This window comes from Pangasianodon hypophthalmus, chromosome 3, assembly GCF_027358585.1.
Source record: "Pangasianodon hypophthalmus isolate fPanHyp1 chromosome 3, fPanHyp1.pri, whole genome shotgun sequence".
Lineage (NCBI taxonomy): Eukaryota > Metazoa > Chordata > Actinopteri > Siluriformes > Pangasiidae > Pangasianodon > Pangasianodon hypophthalmus.
Genome location: NC_069712.1, coordinates 5,170,849 through 5,191,158, shown reverse-complemented (window position 1 = coordinate 5,191,158; position 20,310 = coordinate 5,170,849). Strand labels below are relative to the sequence as shown.

Genomic DNA, 20,310 nt, shown 5'->3' with positions numbered 1-20,310 from the left:
GTGGATGTAAGAATCTTCAATACTTCATAAGAAGAGAACAACAAATCACTTCCACACATGAATCTCAATATGTATAACAATATGTGTTTTTTATTTAATGAGGGAATTGAAACAGGGATTAAAGCAGGCGGCTGAATGAGTTGAGTTTAGACTAATGTTTATTACTACTTTAACTGCACCTCAGTTCCTATTGTTCTTATAGCTAATGTTCTTATTATTGATATATGTGTGGAATTTTGTAAGATTAGCTTGTGTTTGGACTCGTAGGTTGATTTGCAGTCGAGCATTTTTGACGTTAACTCACAAAAACACACATTACACAATGTTAGCCTGATGCTAGGCTTTACACAATGTTATGCACATTACACAATGTTAGCCTGATGCTAGGCTTTATACAATGTTATGCACATTACACAATGTTAGCCTGATGCTAGGCTTTATACAATGTTATGCACATTACACAATGTTAGCCTGATGCTAGGCTTTACACAATGTTATGCACATTACACAATGTTAGCCTGATGCTAGGCTTTACACAATGTTACGCACATTACACAATGTTAGCCTGATGCTAGGCTTTACACAATATTACACACATTACACAATATTAGCTTAATGTTAGCTTGATGCTTAATGTTTGTGATTTATTTTGTGATTCATGGGCTTGTGATTTATATTTACAGTTACATTCCAGTTATAGATCTCCATTTTGATATAGTATGATCAGTCTGGTATTATATTTCGTTTAATTGGTGGTGTAATAGATTTAATTGTGTGAAAATCAGTAAAACCTTTTCTCAACACCGGCAAGTCTCATCTTAGTTATCTTCATTATAATAATTTATGCCTTGTTGGTACACTTAGCCAGCATACCACTGCTTTTTTTGGCTGTTTCCAGGAATTAGGGTCAATTAGTAAGGAATAAAATATTTATAGTAAATTAATCAATGGCAGGATGGTGTGATGAAGTGACAGATACTGTTGATTATTTTTTAGTGTTTTGCCTGTTACAGCACAGCAATTTACCAATGATTACATATTTTATGTAGTAATGCTATTCTTTTTATCCATTTATAGTTGCATTTAATGTTGTGGAACATCCGTGAGACAAGTCAGTTCCTGTTATCACTTACATTATAGCAGCTATAGACAGTCTTTCCTTCACCAGTCTCTCTTTTTTCTCTCTTGCAGCTTGTCAAGACTTTATTTATATTCATGGAAATCTAACCTTACAGCTTTACCTCTGACTGTTACAAAGCTCTAACACTGGAGACTCCTTCCAACAATGTTAAATAAACATCTCAAAACATCATCATATCAACAATTAGACATTTTTCTGTATTCGATAACAACACTTTCTATCTGCTTATTGTTAGCTGTAGATTATGTTGATTGTCCGATTATGTAGAAGTCCCTCGTTAAGTTGTTACTATAGAAATGATTATGTATTTCAATAAGCTCTTTAATATTCCCCTGGATTTAAATTATATCTGCACTATTTACAGAACTGCTGTCACAGAAAATTAATCAACACCTTCTGACCAATCAGGATCGAGAATTCAACAGCGCTGTGGTATAAAATATCGATAGTGCCAATATACCCTGCTGAAAAAAACACAACAGAACCCTTCATAGAATTTGTATTGGTTTTAATGGTTATAATGGGAATTGTATTGGTTTTAATGGGAACTGTACTGGTTCCTGTGGGTCTCTACTGGTAATTTGTTGCCTTCTGTTGGTGGCATGTTATGTCTAGTGGATACCATTAAGGACCAGTAATGGGACTGGTAATGGTGTTAATGGTTAGCTGATGGTTTGTAATGATATTTGTAATGGAAACCACTAGAATTTCTCTGATTTCTGTGAATTTCTATTGTTGTTTTCAGCAGGGTATTTACACTTACACCACCTACAGTAGGTGGAAAATCAAATTATTTTGAACAAATTGTGATGGAAATATCGTAATTGTGAGATGAGCGCATTCGAACATCACCAGGATGTCGTGTTTATAACTCGGGAACTTGTATGTTTCCTACGAGCCCCAAGTCGAGGGCAAAAAAAAGTCTAGACGGTAAAATTAGTCAATCTGCACGTCAACATAAATTTCTTATCATTGTTGATACTAAATAAATAAATAAATAAATAACAAAGAATTGCTGTCATGTTGTCCATTTTCATTTTCTGACCAAATCCATTTGAACACACACACACACACACACACACCACGTCGTGGTTTTTACATGCATTATATCGAGATACAGTTTTTATCCATTTCATTCCTTTCCAATATGGCGGACTCAGGAGCTTGTTGCCATGGATTCCCCGCCCCGCCCCGCCCCGCCCCCGCCCGCGTCCCACTTTCCCACCCCGGAAGGGTCTGACGTCAACGCGACTACGTACGCTCCTCCCTCAAAAATTACGCGCGCGCAGTGGGAGGGGCTAGAGCTGCACAGTCTGTCATTGCAAATGTTTGGGCGACGTGGACCTGCAACTTGACCCATTAACTTTATCTTATTGTATTTTTTTTTCTTCCTCAAGAAAGTATTTCATTTTGTGCAGGTTATAAAGCGGATAATTCCTTTACAACCCAAGACGCGGGTTCTTTTTGTAGGGAAAGACTTTATTTCAGTTATTATTGAAGGAAAAGCCTCGACTGAGTTCATCCAGAAATAGCTCCTGGACATTTGGGAAAAGTGGACTGGACTGAAAATAAAGCTAATGTAGCGTTCAATATCCGGTTTTTTTGCTTCTTTTTGTAGCCAGTCAGCTTGTTTGTAGTCTCCTTGAAGTGAGTAAGGTCAGAGCCATTCATTAAGAAGGAAAAGAGAGGAAGAGAAATGGGTTTGCACCCGCTGGAGTTCAGTGAGTGTTACCTGGACAGCCCAAGCTTCAGGGAGAAGATTAAAGCTCATGAAGCAGAGCTGGACAAAACCAACAGGTTTATTAAAGAGCTTTATAAAGACGGGAAAAACCTCATCAACGCCACAAAACGTGAGTCTGACACCTTATTTCACTCTTTCTGTTCTTTCTTTTTATTTCATTTTTTTTTTATTTCTTCATCAATTATAATAAAATCCATGAAAACATTAGTGCTGCTTTCTCATAACCAGAATGGATCTTGCTTTCACAACCACAATGTCTTCATGTCAGGGTTTGTCTAAAGATTTCATTCATAAACTACAAAAAAAAAAACAACAAAAAACTAAATTTCTCCTCTTGGGGATGGTCTCACCTGCAGGTTTAATCTCACCTGACTGATTTCCTCATCAATTATAATAAAATCCATGAAAACATTAGTGCTGCTTTCTCATAACCAAAATGGATCTTGCTTTCACAACCACAATGTCTTCATGTCAGGGTTTGTCTAAAGATTTCATTCATAACCTACAAATATATCTATTTATCTATAATAAAATAAAATAACATAAAAAAAAAATTCTTTCTCCTTTTGGGAATGGTCTCACCTGCAGGTTTAATCTCACCTGACCAGGGTTGCCATGTCTCAGAAAAATGTACAACTCAGCAACATCTCAAAAACTACTAAATCCATGTGTTAGAAAGGCCATGTGTCATTTCTTTATTTTCCTTCCGTTCACTCTGTTCATAAGAAGTTATTTTCTTCAGAGCTTGTTTTTCAAAATGTCAAAAGGCATGATTAGGCGCACACGCTGTACATTATGGATGAGCGCATCCTTTATTAATTTAATCAGGGAATATTAGCTGGTGTGGTGGAAGCGTTGCCACCTTACACCTCCACGGACCTGGGTACGATCCTGAGCCGTGGTGACTTCAAGAACTTGGATTTGGACTTCCCCCAAATTTCCCCTTCAGGACCACTCTAGCTGTATGTGTGTAAGTGCTAGGTAATTTCCAAATCTGCAGCTATACCATCAAGGACACGGTGGTGACACAGAGATGACACAGTGATGACACAGTGGTGACACAGTGATCCTGAAGGAGTAATCAGATTCATTTCCAGCCAGTTTGAGCGACAGGGACGTCTCCATGGTTACCGCATGATGTCTGAAAGATGCCGCCTATATGGTTGGCGCCTCACGAGATGAATAGTGATCAAAATCTTCGGAAATAGGATGTGATCACTGCAGCATCATTATAACGAGAGAGAAAAAAAAACAACTCATGGATTTTCTGGAACTCTGTACCAAACCCACACGAAAAGCCCAGAAAGTTTGGGCATTGGAAAAGGGAGATGAATTTTACATAAGAAACAAGTTCATCATGGTGCACACAAATATTCTACAATACACCTTTTTGTCATCGCCTGATAAGGACTCCATAATCCCTCATTTCCGTCTTCCAATCTTTACAATGTATCTTACAACAGAAACGGTTCTGTACATCATATATATTCTTTACACTTTCCCTTTGTTTGTAACCTATAATTGTAGAAATTGATCCTGATTATTTGCTTTAAAACAAGATCTTGGTGACTGTGGACTAAATTTAAACTATCCTGCCACCCATGGACTTGCTCCAGACCTTGGCATAAAATCCACGAACCTGGCAACCCTGTGCCTAGATACTGAAAACTTGTAAACTAAAAACTGCTGCTGCAATCGTACACACTGCACTGTTGTCATCCCAGAACTCTTATTCTCAAACTGCTCATGATTTATAATCCACTATCCAGCGTCACCCACAACATAATGGGCCTCATAATGGGTCTCGTTTTGAGCCTCATGATGTCTCGGGGAGTTTTCCCTTGCCACATTCTCCTCTGGCTTGCTCAGTAGGGATCTTATTTATTTGTATACAAGCACTATAAATGTTAAGCTTAAGTCAATTTTATCACCACAATATCCTGTATATATTCTTTATTAGCTACTAATAGATCATATGTACAATGTCACAGTCATTCAAAGCTTTTGGTTATGGTCCATCAAGGCTGAGTCCCAAACGCCTTCCTGCTGCACTAGATAGCGTACAAACCATGCCTAATGTAGTCAACTATTATGAATATTTGGGATTTCAGCCAAACATAGACATCAACGGCAAATACATGCAAGTTCATAACCTGAAATTTAGCTCAAATTCATTTCTAACAAGATGTAGTGAAAAAATGTGCAAGGGACATCTTTCCGTTCTGCGTACGCAATTCCTACTGCGTACATACGGCATGGACGATAAAAAATAATAAAAATAACTGCCACAGTCCTCTTCTGTCTCCGAATATGTTGCAGCTACTTTTTAAGCATTTTGTCTCTGTATTCATAGATTACAGAGAGCACTGTTTTAAATTTATTTATTTATTTTTTTAAATAGCACGTTTGAGCAGGAAAGCGTGTCGCTGAATGCTAAATAGACAAAAATAAATAAGGAATATTTTAACTTCACGGAAATATTAAATCTCGGAACACCTTTTTAGAGCTAAGTTTATGAAAGTACATGAATAAGAAGGTGGGTTATTTGAAATCCACAAGGTTCAGTCATGCCCTGCGTTGTAGACAGACACGCCCATCAAAAAAAACATGCAACTGCAGAAGGGAGAGGAGGAAAACATTCAGCGGACACTGAAGATAAGACAGTCCGTTTTCAGACTTTGTTGAGCAAAGCCTAGTTGCAATAATCCCCTCTATACAAGTGCACTAAACCATAAACAAACCAGTATATTCCGCAGTAACCTCCAGGGATTATATGTGCAATATCATTCAAAATTAAGCTTTTTTTTTTTTTTTTTTCTTCTCTCAAGGTTGAGTCCCAAATGCCTTCTTATTGCACTAGGTAGTGTACAAGCCATTCCTAATGTACAGTTGTGTGCTATTACAGGGAATCTTTAAGGTTTGATCATGTGTGTTTGATCACATTCCCAGTTTTTAACCCTTTGAACTGCAATTTAGTCTAAAATGGACCATTTCTGGTCCTGAATCACCAGAACGCTGAAGCCCACATGGTGTAAAAAAAATCATTCCCTGTCCAGTTTGATAAAGAGTTTGGATTTCAGCCACAAACGTATTTATTTGTCCTTGCTCCTGTCGTGATTATTTGCCCTGTAGTGTAGCCGTTCCTTATCCCAAGGAGGATGATGTAAGATCAATCTGGTGGTAAATTACGCCACGATTCACTTCCGAGATATCACCGCTCTCGTCAGTAGGGCTGGGCGATATGATAATTTAATACTGATATCATGATATATTACATCACAATATGCTTTTCTGAGATCTGATATGTTTTTAGAACATTTTTATATGAATTTAATTACAAACCGTCTTTAAAATTGGAAAATGTACATTTTTTTTTAACAATTTAAAAAAAAATTTCTTCTGTCTAGTGTTAAATGTATTTATTTAAAAAAAATTTATATTATTTATATTTTTTATATTTTATAGACTTTAAATAAATCAGTTTTTTTTTTTACAGTACGCTTGCTGGTAGTTTGCAAGCAAGCGAATTTCTTTGTACAAACCTTTTCATTGTTAAAATATTTATTTTTGTAGATATTAAATTAAAAAAAAAAATCAAACGGTTAAAAAAAACACAACATGAAATGTTTCACTGGCGGTTTGTTAGCCATCCTATATACTGTGATACATACAGACTACATCGTAGCGGGGAAAAGTCCCATGTTATGATATTGAGATGATGGATATTGTGAGAAATTGTCTCACAGTACACTTTCCTGAAAGATTGAAGTTATGGCAGAACATTTTTCTATCATTAAAAAAATGAAAGAACAATTACAAATTCTGATTCTGATGTTAAAATGTTACAGACACTAATTCATTTTTGTATGCATTAAATAAAAGTATCAACTTTTAACATGATTTAAAAAAAAAAAAAAAAAAAAAATGTAGCGCTCCAGTTTTGCTGGCAGTTTGTTAGCAAACTTAAATATCGTGAGCCACATTGTAGATCGTAGAGTTGTATCGTGATAGGATATTTTTGTCATATCGCCCACTCCATTGAAGTTTCATCCGTGTTGTGAAACCTCATGTGTTGTGATGTTTGACCTGTAATTTAACACAATTCGGACTTGAACCGAATCCCAGATTCCCCTTGATGTGTACAGTAAGTGCACTACATAAGACGACTTTGCTCATCAGTTTAAAAGAAATTTAGCTGTGCTCCTTTCTTTGCTCAACACAGTGGCATCAGTCCAGACTTTCTTGTCAACACACGCACATGGTAAGTTATTAGTTCACACAAGGCGTTGACTGGAAGGTGTCGTATTACAAATGTTAATGGTTTAACATGGAAGCTCTGAAACAGGTGAAGGTCCTGAGCGTGTGGTTGTAACCGTCACTCGAATGACCTTCTTTTTTTATAAGCACTTATGGTGTAATTCAGGAATACTATATATTTTTTTTTCCTGGAAAACAGCAGCACAGCAGCTTGGCTAAAAATATAATCGACATGACTTTCATGGCTTTGGGACTTCAGGCCTTTTTTGGGTCGTGTTTGAACGTTGCGGAGTGTTTGGAGGAATGCGCGCGCGCGCGTGTGTGTGTGGGTGTGTGTGAAGCTGAAAATGTGTTTTTGTGGTTTAGACCTGCTGAAGGTTTCTCTGGTGTATATAAGTTTAATACAAAGGGATTTACTGTGTTTTAGAGAACTAAAATGCATATTTGAATGAAGAAGAGTAGACGGTCTTGTCTTGGTAATAGGATATGTTTAAAGTACGGTTTGGTTTCATCACCAAAGAGTTCTTCAAGAGATGATTCATTAGATAAAGGTTCTTAGCTTACAAAAAGGATCTGTTTCGGACCCTTTCTCTCTGTTGTAAGGTTCTACAAAGAATCTTTAAGGGTCTCCTCAAAGGGACAACCGAAGAACCTTTAAGGGTTGCACATTCTTTCATTTTTCCCTCGCCGCAGAACCAAAAGTCCAGGGGGCGGAGTCAGACCTCATCTAGCTTCTCCTACCTGCGCAGTGTCGAGCCAAAAGTTAGAGAACTCAGGGTGTTTCAGGCTGGATAAGTGTGTTGTTAGGTGTGTTGTTCTGTGCTGTGGAGTGTCTCATGGGTTAGGGGTTTGGGGTTATAGGACAAGTTGGATGAGGTCCAGCTCCTCCCCCTGGACCTTTGGTTCTGCTGAGAGGACTATCTCTAATTTTCTAAGACTGCAATTATTATATCATGAGATATAATTAAGAAGAGATACAAAGGCATGCATATCAGAACAGTGCCTCCCAGAAATATTGGCACCCTTGTTAATGTTGTTGTGTGTTATAAAACTATATATGCCATGAACTTAACACTGCTTAGGAACGTAGATATCTATTGATCTTAATTAAGCTTAGACGTGATATTGGCATCACATCCAAATAAAAAGGGAAAAAATGGAATCACTTTCTAATTGGCGTTTAGTTCAGTACATTTCAGTCATTATGTCATGAGATACAGGTTTGCTTACAAAAAAAAGCTGGAAAATTTACTTTAAATTACTTTAAAGTGAAAAAATTCTAATAATGTTAAAAAGATCTAATAACAAATTAAAAATATACATTTTTTAAGGTTAAGTACACAATCAGCTGCTTCCAGTCAGAGTTATGTTAGAAATGATACGATACCTGCAAAAACTAGGACTTGTGTATTGTGCCATAATTTATCACAATATTGATATTATATCATCATAAACCCCAGTTCTAGGTTTAACCATCAATATACTGTAAAAAGATGCAATTTATATTCTCTACCCCAAATAATTTCTACAGTCATCTTACCAAGGGTGCCAATAAATCTGGAGCTGACTGTATATGAAGTGATGCACGATGTGTGTGTGTTTTATTGATCATATTTTTATCTCTTTCACTCAGAAAGTGTATTAACTGTAAAACAGATGACCACCGATGACTGATTTGTTGCACACTGTCATGCTTCCGGATTCTTACAGCGATGTGGTGTGTGTGTGTGTTTAACCACAAAGCTTCCTGAGTTACGAGGCAAACCTACACACTAAAGAAGTGAGAAACTAAATAATTAAATTAGCTTATATGATTTTCCTGCTCTTGATAGATACATCACTTGAGGATGTTAAGACTGTGTTGCAGGAAAGAAAGGATAACGTCTTGTTTGCGTCTTTGACACACTGTGCTGTGTTTTATCCAGCGTGACCCTTCGGCCTCGGTGACATGTTTGGTTTCGCTGTGTTTATAGTGGACTGTGATGTCGTCTGGACATCATTAACGTTGGCATGAGACATTATTAAACAAACTGCTCGGCCAATTACTCGCTATCGATTCAGATTCACATCTGACTTTCCACTTGCGCCGGATCCATTTGGAACTGACTCAAGCTGCCATGTAGCTTGCTGTGTATTGTTTAGGAAGATGTTTCCCGATCCTTCGTCCCGCCGAACCGCTGTCGTGCATGTTTCAGTGTTTTCCATGTTCCCAACTCAGCTAGTTTACATTGGGTGTAACTGGGTGAGAATTCAGCATTGGCTCAGGATTTGTTTTAAATGTTGGTGCTAAATAGAGGAACTGGTAAACTTAAATTAACCCATGGATTGAGATGGTAAACATCACGTTTACTCGATTACTGGATTGTTGAATAGATTGGTTGTTGTCCATGCTTCGAAGCCAAGACAAGTCCGTAAACTCAAACCCGTTCAATGTAATCAAGATTAGTTTGTGTGTTTAGAAGTTTTTTATATATTGAGTATGAGTGAATCATATGACGATACTTAAAACCATGTCTATGATATAGACATTTTATATATACACTTGTCTAGGTCCTGCGAGGTGGGGCCTCCATGGATCGGACTTGTTTGTCCAGCACATCCCAAAGATGCTTCATCGGATTGAGATCTGGGGATTTTGGAGGCCAAGTCAACACCTTGAACTCTTTGTCATGTTCCTCAAACCATTCCTGAACAATTTTTGCAGTGTGGCAGGGCGCATTATCCTGATGAAAGAGGCCACTGCCATTAGGGAATATCGTTTCCATGAAGGGGTGTACTTGGTCTGCAACAATGTTTAGGTAGGTGGTACGTGTCAAACTAACATCCACATGAATGCCAGGACCCAAGGTTTCCCAGCAGAACATTGCCCAGAACACCACCTCTGCCGCCTTGTCTTCTTCCCATAGTGCATCCTTTTGCTAAGAAACCACCAGCAGTCACATTATGTTTTACGAAAACTATAAAAAATGAATTGATATTTTCGTTTAATGTCGACATTGACTCAGGAACTGACTGAGATCAGAGTTTTACACCAAGATTTTGATGAATTTTGGGATTTAATACAGAAACCTAGCTTCTTCTCTGTAACTGACTTTATAATTCAACTGCATTTTATTCAGTAAATAAAGAAAAACAAGAAAAAAAACTGTGAAAAAGATTCGTTGCTTTATTATTTAATGTCTGAAACTAAATTATTTAACAATGAAAAGAGAGAACATTTGTAAAAATGCTTCTAGATTTAAAACTTTATGAACCTTTTTAAACAAAAAGCACAATTTTAACATCTAATCAGCTGCCTTCAGAGTTTGTAAATGTTATTAAAAATATGAAAAATAGAAGTATGTTATATTGTGATATCTCAGTAAAGTGTATTGACATCATTTCTCACAATATAAATATGATATCGTTATATCTCCCAGTCCTAATATTAACCTTAATATTGGGCCTGATTTAGGAGGCAAACGATTTTAATGCTTTATTTTCTCAATAGTCCTCATATTAATAAAAAAAAGGTCCAAATTTTGATTAAATTGTTCTCTCCTTTTAATGAAAAGATGCCCATGATTTAATGGATGAACAAGCAGCTTATAGCAAAGATGGAGTTTATAAGTCTCTGCTATAGATCTTTAAATCTCTATGGATAGTCCTGTTTAATTAAAGTGTGAGCATGGGGATATGAGAGATATTGCTCTTGCCATCCACAGCATTAAAGTAAGAGGACTCTGTATAGTAGGTGTATTTTGAATGTTTTTCTTTCATATGGGATTGTATCCAAAACAGAACCTGAACTACACCTTGTGAAATTAAATCCTGCACACAGTTTTTTTTTTTTTTTTTAGATGGGAACAAAAATAAAGTAAAATGTTGGCACAGTCTAAGCTGTGGGTACGTGTGTGTAAACGCAACATATGCTTTATTTTGGGGCAATACATGAGTCATAGTCCATAGCTAGGGTCAAAATGTCAGCGTTAAACAAAAGATAATCCATGATCAGAAAACTGGAAAACCAAAACCGGGAAAGACAAATACATCAGACAAAACTCTGAAACACGGCTCAGGCTGAAAGGATAAATAAATGCATGATAAGACTTCGCGAAGGCACTATGACAGAACAGGGGAGAAATAAACAAACTAATCAAGAGCGGTACACAGAACAGGTGAACACAATAGGGTAACACACCAATGACAGGACTAGAAAACCACATGATGTGAACTCCAAAAAAAATTACGTGAAAGCAGAACTTTCTGAACTCGGAATCATTGAGCACACTGATGGGATGGGATTTATGTCACAGGCTACGCTAATCTTGTCCTCAAGTGTGTCCAAAGAACCGAATCAACCTGTTTGGAGTGATCACAATTGGTACATCTGTCATCTGTCGTTCTGGAGGAATTCAGTTGACTTGAGGAGAATGAGTTGTTGAGGTATTGTGCAATTATTTTTTAGAAATCATTTCTTTTGCAGAAGTCAGTAGCGAGTAGCGGTTTTTTTTTTTTTTTTTCCCCCTACAGTTTGATCCTACTTGTCTCAGGCTCCAGGGCTATTGATTCGTCAGATAAATGTTAAATGTGTGCACTCTTTTAAAGCCCTAAATGAGGAACGGGACAGTCTATAGCTTGTGTATATGCACAAATGAGACCACAAGACTGCAAGCTCATACTATGAAAACGCAGTATGAGTAATAGTATGAATTTTGCGCATTAGTGCTTGATATTGTGACTAATTGGATTATTTTGTAAAGAGACCAGCAGCAGGATGGCTCAAATGACAGGGCGTGTTCTCCTGGAGGTCTCTCTGTCTTCTGTCATGATAAGACCGATCTATTCGCTAGTTTCCCCCATTCCCGTCCACCGTCGTTCATCTGCTGACTGTGCAGCCTGGTTAGAAAGCAGTAAAAGGCGTCTAGTTTAAGTTCAACCAGCTCTGTACTGCTTACCTTCGCTCATGCTGGATCACATCCCTGCTGCTGGCTGCATGTTTGCTAAAAATCTGCTGAGTTTTGATAAAGATGACAGATAAGGACTGCTGAGTTGTACAACTCCCTGTATTATAACTGCAGCAGAATTCAGTTCAAGAAGTCAAGGACAAATTTACGCGGACACAGTGTTATTCATGAGTGTAATTAAGTGAACGACTTTCCAAAATTGCTGAAAAAATTCTAATGTGAACAGTTTATTATCCCAAAATGGTCTTGATCACTGAAGACATTTTTTTCAGGGAATAGTTTTGCAGCTAACAAAACTTTAGCTTTTATTATTACGTCACAGTTTCATGGTTAGTCATGGTGTGTAATTGGACCATTACCTCACTGTTAATGTTTTCAAAATATTTATTACCGTCTAACAATTCTTTTTTTTTTTTTTTTTTTTTTTTAAATTTGATCAAGTTCCTTACTCCAGTGGCTCTCATCCCTGCTGCGACTCCTCAAAAATGTAGGTTGGATTTCGCAACGTCCTCCCTCAGGACTCGAACTTAATCATATGCTAAAAGGTATTTTCAACATCCCACTAGGAAAAAACCCAAAGAAAACACCTACTCAGAAAGTCAGAAAGGTCTACTCAACCCTGAGTTCAGCAAGTGACGTCAAATCAACATGGCTGCTCACACAGTTAAAAAGTAGCACATCTTTAGCTTTAGTGTATATGCGAGTGTTTGCTTTAGATCAATCAACATACAGACATGTTCATCTGTTAAATCTATAACATTGACTATACAGTTCGCTGGTTCGAGGAGGGAAATATACATCGCTCATATCGTGAATGTTAGCTGCCTAGATTTTTGCTAAAAAAAAGACCCTCTCGAATGCACAGAGTTTGAAAATAACATAATTCCATCTTCCTGCTTCCGAGGAAAGTTGAACGCAGCATTACTATAGCAACTCCTATAAAACTTTATTATACACGAAGGCTGACGAACATGACAAGAACAGGAATTTGGAAACGAAGCTCAAATGTTTGACCAAATATGATTAGACTTGTGTTTGACTCTTAATTTGTTATAAACAAATTCATAGAGACGCCACACTCATCCATCAGCCAACCAGCAGTGCTGAGAAATGAGAGGTGGTGTGAGGGCAGTTTGCAAGGTGACATCATGTAGAGAACCGCGCATGTTTGTTAATCATTATTGCAACATTAGTCAGTGCAATACTGATAACCAGGAAGCTGCAAAATGCAAGTGAGCCTGTAATGAAATACAATGTCATTTTTAGTCTGCTCTGACCATCTGAGAAGTTCCAGGTCTGTTTTCTGGTCTGTGATAAATAGTTCCATTTGTGTAATCCAATAAGAAATATTAGATTATGGTTATAGCTCCAGGATGTAAGATTTCAGGTCTTTAATATCCTGTTGCAAGGTACACTATATGGCCAAAAGTATGTGAACACCTGACCATCACACCCATATGTGGTTCTTCCCCAAACTGTTACCACAAAGTTGGAAACACACAATTGTATAGAATGTCTTTGTATGCTGTAGAATTACAATTTCCCTTCACTGGAACTAAGAGGCTCAAACCTGTTCCAGCATGACAATGCCTCTGTGCACAAAGCGAGCTCCATGAAGACATGTTGTGTGAAGGTTGGAGTGGAAGAACTCGAGTGTCCTGCACAGAGCCCTGACCTCAACCCCACTGAACACCTTTGGGATGAACTGGAACACCAACTGCACCCCAGACCTCCTCACCAACATCAGTGCCTGATCTCACTAATGCTCTTGTAGCTGAATGATCAAAATCCCCACAGCCACGCCCCAAAATCTAGTGGAAAGTCTTGCCAGAAGAGTGGAGGATACTATAACAGCAAAGGGGTGGGGCCAACTCCATATTAATGGCCACGTGTACCAGATTTTGGAATGGGCACATTATGGGTGTTATGGTCAGGTGTCCACATACTTTTGGCCATATAGTGTAAGGTTCAAGGTTGTGTCCCAAACCATATAATGCACATCATGTAGTATACCTAAATAGTAATGACACTAGTGGTGTAGTATAATGGAGTTTGGGGTAATACCTGTGACTCATGACTGCTCAGTATTGCAGAAGAGACTAAAATAACTTTAGTGTGCACATCAGTGTGACGGTAACGGCTGCTGAGTACCAGAAGAAAAAGCAAAACCTCATCAAGAGAGAGTTTTTTTTCTAGAATCATCCTTTTAGCTCTCACTGTGACTGCCTGATCCAGCAGCAGCAGCGCTCGTGCATTGCTGATGCTGATAATCGTGCTCAAAACCAGCTCCTGAGTGCTGCAACCGAAAAGATCTCACACTCACAACAAAAGATTTCACACTATAGTCAAAAGACCACGAATTCGAATCCCGGTGATGCCACAGTCATCCAAGACAGTAAAACTGACCATGCCCTGAGGTGGGAGGGATCCAATCATGAGTGTCTATGAGCTCATGTATGCGTAAGAGGGTAGATAGCGCTTTCCTCAGAGTGTGTTAACGTTTTCCCTTGACGTAGCGGCCTGTGTGGTTGGCCGGAGGAAGTGCGTGATGGTCTTCACCATCCTTGGTTGGTAGCTGATGTGTGCTGGTGGGATGGAATTGCGAATTGGCTAAAACGCCCCCCAAAAAAATACACAAAATCTACAGACTGATCTATTCATTTAACATTAGCTGTGTAGTAGGCTTGGAACGATTGACGTTAGTATCAGAAAACGCTAACAGATTTCATCTGTCGTTATGGCTATCAAGTGGGACGATTAAAACGTCTGTCGGAAAACGTGGTGTCTGAAGCTTTAAGATTGTCAAAAATAAAGAGTGTTTGATCTCATAACACCGTTTTCCTTTTTGCATACTTTGTAGTCCTATATGAACCTTAATCACCGATTTTATTTCTCTGATGCATCTTAGATTCCGTTGTCTGTGCTGCCAACAGAAAAATGTCTACAGTCACAAAACACAAACGGGGATTTAAATCATGAAAATAAAATATAGTGCTGTTTACGACTTCGCTATACAAGAATTCAGTAAATATCTCCAGTGCTGTTCGCCACACAGAGCGTGCACACTTAGGTTATAGAAATATAATTCAATGTTAATTCTAGTTGTAGATTAGTTTTAGATAATAACTCGTTAGGTTTCTTTACAGTCACGTTGTCAGTTTTGTGAGCATTACTGATCTTGTTAATGAGTAATTAATGCAAAAAAAAAAAAAGAGACTTAATCCTAGTAACTAGCAGCTGACCTGTAACCAGCTTCTGTATTTTTTATTTTTTTTTCTTCCCGCAATGTTGTATCGTACATGTTACACATTTCTGGCCACACCCCCCCTTCTTTTTCCTTGAGTGATACTATCGTCAATAGTATCGACAGGACGATGGTATATTGTACGCAATATCACAAGTCTACTATGTAGCTACAGTATAAGCTCCGTTAAAGGGGAAAGAAGGTTGCTCGACTGTAATCTCCGAGCACACTGCTTGGGGAAGTACCAAAGACCTTCCCTGAAGATCTCTGAAATCAACTAGCCTGATGATTCTAGCTAGATAAAATATAGTGTGGATTGCGAAACTATAATATAATGAACGTTTTTCTTTCTTACCTTATCTGTGTTCATTGTGTGTTTTGTTATCTAATCTGTGTAGTTATTTCTCCCGGCTGTCCAAAAAAAGCTTTGGCACAAATCGGCCAGTCTTAGCACGCTAGCAAAAAGAGGATGAAAGGACGCTGATGAGGTGAGCAGGGAACCATCGTGAAAGGAAGGTCTTGATGATGATTTACTGTGTACTTCGTCCATCATGTCCTTCTGACATCATTTTTTAGTTTTTTATTTTGCATGTTGTGAGGCAGTAATGCTCACTGTAGTAATCAGATAGATTTATGTCTTCGTCTAAACTGATGGTAAGCCTGGAGGTTTGTTTGAGTAAGCTTAAAGCCTTCGGCTGTAGGTTAAACACTCAAAATAACAAACTCGGCATTTCAAGATATTTTATATTAGGCTTGTATGTCTTTGAAAAGACCTATTTTGTATAAATCTTTATCTCGGATGTTGCGATTGGTGGAATTTTGAACAGTAGCCAATGTGAGATGGTCGCTGTGGGGATTTAACGCCGCTCTTGTTGTATTTGGAGATCCGGGAGGATGTGTGGGGTCGCAGAGTCCTTGATTCAGAAGGAAACGGGACAAGGCGGACGTGGAGGAGTGCAACACACCCACACCCACACACACACACCCACACACACACACACTGCCACAGGGTGAGGCCAGGCAGAGAGGATGCGATCTGGTTACTTTCCGTTTTCCTTTCAGCGTAGCGCTCACTCCCTGTCACTCAACCGTTTGTCCGTACACATATCCTCTCCTCTTTCTCTCACAGGTCATGAACTTTAGCCGTGTCATAATTTTTTTTTCTTCTTCATTTTCTAAGGTTTTGTTTATATCCGAATCAGACGGAGGATAATATACAACTGTGGACATGTGTTTATTCCTCTGCTATGGGTTTTTTTTTTTCTATCATTGTACAGCACTTCTTTTTGCAGTTTGCAATTTCAGAGAAAAAAAATGATATGATATTTGGCAGCAAACGAGCCGATCTTTCATTAGAATCGCATTAAGTGTTGCACCGAGCTCACGCGGGAGGAAAGGCAGATGTTTTATTAGCAGAAATATGAGCTGATAATGAAACGAGCTTCTTAAGAGGTTTAGGACTTGAAGAAGCAAGCTTAGATTTTATACACTGACAGATCAGATTAGTCAGGATTCATTTAAAGAGTCACACCGTAGTCCAGATTAATCTGGACTTTCATGCATAGACATCCTGTATTATATAACATCACATTTTGCTGCGGTGAACTCATACTTGGATGCATTTATTTATTTTTTAATTTTAACCTTCATACTTGCTTATTTTTCCAGCCTTTTTTTTTTTTTTACCAAAAAAGGTGTTTTTTTTTTTACCATGACTCACAGGGCAATTGTTGTTTGCAGTGTAAATATAAAAATTTTAATACTTGTTTGTGCTTAGACATTCCAGGTCTGTGTGTTGTCTAATATTTTAGCAGATCAGGTCAGTTTACCCCGAAGCCCAAAATTGCACTTTCTGGGGAAAAAAAAAAAATGGAATAAGAATGAGCTAATATTCAATAAATGAGTCTTATTGATAGATATGGTGTTGAAGCTGAAGTAATGAGATAGCTAGAAATAAATTAAGTTGAAATAATTTTGCTTGTATATATAATATTAGTTTAAAAAACATATAAAATCTTGAAATAATGCTATTATGTTTACAATGAGATATTAATTCAAAATAATGGCATTCCAGATAACATACAGTTCAGGGCTTTTGCACATTTGATATATTGGTCTAAGTCAGGTGCTGAGTTTTACACAAGATTACATTTTAGATTAAATACAAAATAATAACTTCTGTGTATCTAATTTTATAATCCAGCTACTTATTAATAATCATGCTGGTCTTTTAATTTAATTAGATCTAGGTTCTTCTTTTCTGCTTCAAAATAATGTTTCGATCCTAAAGTCTTGTTTACTTCCTAAAATACTTCCTCTTTCTCATTACTTAAGAATTCTCTGAAGCCTTAGCCTGCAGACTTTTTTTTTTTTTTTTTAGCTCTGGCTAACGTCGTCTTTGTTGATATAAAAAAAGATGGCTCATGTGACACGTGCACTTTAAACATAACGCTTTCACTAGCTACGGGTCCTAGCTAATACAAGCTATGTAGCTAGTCTTAATAATAATAATAATAATAATAATAATAAAGATATGATTTATTTATATAATTTAGTCTGACTGTGGTGAGGAAAAGGCAGCTTTAAGAGCTGAGCTTTAAGAAATGAGCGCTTGTGCAAGCAGACAGTGTTTAGACCCAAACTGTTGTCTAGTTGGAGTGGCCAGTGACTTCGGATACCAATAAACATCCCAAAACGAACAAATTTGTTATCTCTTCTTACACAGCAACACTAAAATGTTGACTTTGAAATATCTCAGGTTTTTCTATACTGCTGTTTCGTCCTCCATTTTGTTTTTTCCCCCAAGCTGTGTACTGATTGGTCAGGAGATACAAAGCGCTCGACGTCACGACGTGCTTTTCTGAAAAGGCAGTGTGAAAGCATGTCATTTGTAGATCGTAGTCTGAAAACCAGTGTACTCAATCTCAGACTGACTGAACTCACTTTTAGACTGCGATTTCAGCAAGCTTTTAGGATTATTAATTGTCACACTGTACGACATGATCCCAATAAAATCTCGCTTGAATTTTCTAACAGACCGTGTGATAACGTGTTCTCCGGAAAATGAGTACGTTCGGCTTACGTCATTAATCAGCATGATCCAGAAAATCAGCTCCTTTGCATAAATACGAGCAAAGTGAGCTTGAGGTGATAAGGCGATTTCTCTGTTGATTAGCATGTTTCGTTTTCCCTTTCGCCATATTTGTACAGTGCCGTGGAAAAGTATTTGCCCCTCCAGTGTGGCTGAGTGTGAAAGACTGAAAGACTTATATATACATAGATATTTTTTTTCTGCATGATCCCAGCATCCACACTCTGAGATTTTAATAAAAAAATTTCACACGGCCAGAACTTAGGTGACTTTGTCAACTCGCAACCCACAAATATCACACATTTGCGTTTTTTAGTTTTTTTTTTTTTTTGGCTTAATTCAAACAGCGAGAGTGAGATCTCCAAGGCCTGAGCCAAGGTCTCATAATAAAACACAGCTCCAAAAGATCGTAACAGCTCTTTGATTTTGCCGTGGTGTGAAAACGGGAGGCGGAAAAATGAAAGAGCCATCAGGAGATGAAAAAAGTAAGCTAGAGTAAAGCTGGAGTGACTGGAAAAGAAACATCACTCGAACAGGAAGGATCTGGGGGAAAAAAATAAAGGACGGACGTGGAAACACGCTCGTGCTCCTGTTTGACCTTCGATGGGTTAAACCGAGACCTCAGAGGCACCGTCTGATTAGAGAGCTACAATAATAATAGCTAAAATAATAATAATAGCCATACTCTCACACATGCCAGAGTACACATTGTGGAGCAGGGTGAGAAATGTGTTTAATGAGTTTTCATAGAAAACAAAAGACACCAAACCAAAAGGAAGTCGAGTCAAAGAAGCCTTTATTACCCAAGATAAAAAGTATGTCATAATTTCAATATAACATCATAGAAAAATGTCCCGTAGGCCATCTCTGACATTTAAAAAAGAAGAGCACGAAGCCTGAGGTCGTGTTGAGCCCATTACTCAGAGATATGTTTAACCCAATCACATGACCAAATCTTTTACCTGACTGCTTTATTTCTTCCCTCTCCCACCTCCTCTCCTTCTTTTTCTTCACTTCCCCTTTCATATTTTCTTACTTCTCGCCTTGCTCACTTCTCCCCTCCTCCTTTTCAGTTCAGTCTTCTCCTTTTCTGTGTTATTTCTGATCTAAGTGCTATTCTGGTAAACAGCACGAAGCTAGACACAGTAATGACTTGATTAAGTGGGTGTGTCCAGTAGGGGTGTAGTGATACACTACGGTAACGATTCGATTTGATTTGATTCACGGCACTGGCTTAATGATTTCAAATTTGATTCAGTTCTTAGAATACTGTGAGCAAAAAATTGAGTGAAGACAAATTATGACTGAGAAGACTCCTTTTATAGTTCTGTGTAATAAGCAATGTGAAACAATGTGCATTTTTGTCTGTATAAAACTAAATACATTAAAAATGGGATAAACAAAGTGTCTGACTCACCCCATCTTGTCCATCATGTCATATCTTGTCTTGTGTCCCATCCCATCATGTCTCACCATGTCATCTCCCATGGCCCGCCATTTATCGCCATGTCCCGCCGTGTCCCGCCATTTATTGCCATGTTCCGCTGTGTCCCGCCATTTATCGCCATTCATCGCCATGTCCTGCCATTTATCGCCATTCATCACCATGTCCTGCCATTTATTGCCATGTCCCACCCTTTATCGACATTTATCGCCATGTGCTGCCATTTATTGCCATGTCCCACCATTTATAGCCATGGCTCACCATTTATCGCCATGTCCCACCATTTATAGCCATGGCTCACCATTTATCGCCATGTCCTGCCCTTTATAGCCATGTCCTGCCATTTATCGCCATTTATCGCCAAGTCCTGCTATTTATCACCATTCGTCGCCATGTCCTGCCCTTCATCGCCATGTCCCGCCCTTCATCGCCATGTCCCGCCCTTC

At 38.1% G+C, this 20,310-nt stretch overlaps 1 protein-coding gene across 1 annotated transcript in view; it reads left to right on the top strand.

The window, feature by feature from the left end:
- The first annotated feature begins 2,426 nt into the window (after positions 1-2,426).
- The window catches only part of arhgap10 (Rho GTPase activating protein 10), a 92,824-nt gene continuing 74,940 nt past the window's right edge, over positions 2,427-20,310 (top strand). The window contains exon 1 of the mRNA XM_053232405.1: positions 2,427-2,991. Coding sequence (XP_053088380.1) covers positions 2,838-2,991 — 154 coding nt within the window. The 5' untranslated portion in view covers positions 2,427-2,837. The remainder of the gene's footprint in view (positions 2,992-20,310) is intronic.